Source organism: Sinocyclocheilus rhinocerous, unplaced genomic scaffold (assembly GCF_001515625.1).
Source record: "Sinocyclocheilus rhinocerous isolate Xijiao unplaced genomic scaffold, SAMN03320098_v1.1 scaffold1253, whole genome shotgun sequence".
In the NCBI taxonomy this organism is placed as follows: domain Eukaryota; kingdom Metazoa; phylum Chordata; class Actinopteri; order Cypriniformes; family Cyprinidae; genus Sinocyclocheilus; species Sinocyclocheilus rhinocerous.
In genome coordinates, this window is record NW_015642062.1 from 81,640 (window position 1) to 83,317 (window position 1,678).

Below are 1,678 nucleotides of genomic sequence, written 5' to 3' on the forward strand. Positions count from 1 at the left end.
ATTTTTTCTATCGATATCGAAGAAGGTGTACCGTCGATAAATATCGATACCGTTTTATCACCCAGGCCTACTGGATCCTGTTCAGTTTGACTGACGCGTGTGATGTTGATTTGTGTTTTAAGTGATATATGGATTGGCAGGTGATCTGTGACTCTTACACATGAATCTTGTGTTTCCGCAGCTGTTCCTGTTCCAGTTACTGAGGGGTTTGTCTTACATCCATCAGCGCTACATCCTTCACCGTGACCTGAAACCACAGAACCTGCTCATCAGCGACACCGGAGAACTCAAACTGGCCGACTTCGGTGAGAAACTGGCTCTCATTCACTAATAATTACGTCGAGTATTCGTAGGATAAACACTTTTTTATTACATATGTTTACCAATTTAAATTAAATATGAATCGTTTGTTTAAAAGCTCTGACAGATATTTTGACAAATATCAAAATAACAAATTATAAATAATTATTAATAAATTATTAAATAAATATTTAAACATGATTATTATAAAATCTGTATTTTTGTAAATATTAATATTTTAATTTATTTCTTTAGCAACTTAATATACATTATTAATATAAATTAATATAAATGTGTTTATAAAATGTATGATTAATTACCTTTATTTTATTTGTATTAATTTATATTATTTATATATGTCATTGCCCAGTATATATATTTATGTTTAATAAATATGACTGTGTATGTATTAATAAATTTTTTTGTGTATTGATATTGTATATGAATATTTCGTTCAGAGTAAACTATTTAGACTTGAGTTGATACATTAAATAGATAAAAATTAATATTTAATAAATAAACGTTTAAAAACAATCAGATAATTTAAATAAATATAAATATATAATCATCTATATATATATGCTTTTGTTTTTATTGCAGCAGCAGTTAGGTACTGTAGTACCAGTGCTCTAGTGTGTGTGTGTGTCTGTGTGTGTGTGAGAGTGTGTGTGTGTGTGTGTGTGTGTGTTTGTGTGTGTATCGCCATATGTCCAGTCTCCTGTCACAAGGGCATTATGGGTAGACACAGACACACATCGCTGCATTGACTGCTTTTCCAGAGGCACTAGAGAGTGAACAGGCCTGTTGTGAGTCTGGATCAGCAGCTAAACACACGACACGCATGTGTTTGACCAGCAGCAGAAGAGCCATTAGTGAGAGGAGAATGAGCCGGAACAACAGCACAGAGACGAGTGACCCGTCACTGATAGTTAAACTGGTTATAGTTCGGTTTACCTTCAGCTGCCTGTTTAATGAAATCACAACAAAAGACAGTCGTGACCACCTGCTCCCATAAAGCATTCTGTCTCCCAACTCTCTCAAACTGCTTTGAATATTTAGCAATAAACTTAAAATATATTATTAAAAAAAAAAAAAAAATTTTAAATACAGTATTTTATGTCAATTTAGTTGGATCATTTTTAATAATTAGTTTTAGGTTTATTTCTTGTAATTTTAACAATATTGTAAACAAAATTAAAGCATTTTTTGTTTTTAAATATAATATTTTTAACATTTTGCAATAAACTTTAAATATTGCATAGTATTGTATTTTATTTAATATATAAACTTAAACTAATGAATAAAAATAATTATAATAAATAAACTTAAAATATTGTATTTAATAATATTTTATTATATATATATATATATATATATA

The 1,678-nt window shown here is 29.3% G+C and overlaps 1 protein-coding gene across 1 annotated transcript in view; it reads left to right on the top strand.

The window, feature by feature from the left end:
* The window catches only part of LOC107755620 (cyclin-dependent kinase 14-like), a 169,345-nt gene that overhangs the window by 35,055 nt on the left and 132,612 nt on the right, over nt 1–1,678 (top strand). The window contains exon 6 of the mRNA XM_016572512.1: nt 182–305. Within this exon, the coding sequence (XP_016427998.1) occupies nt 182–305 (124 nt within the window). The remainder of the gene's footprint in view (nt 1–181; nt 306–1,678) is intronic.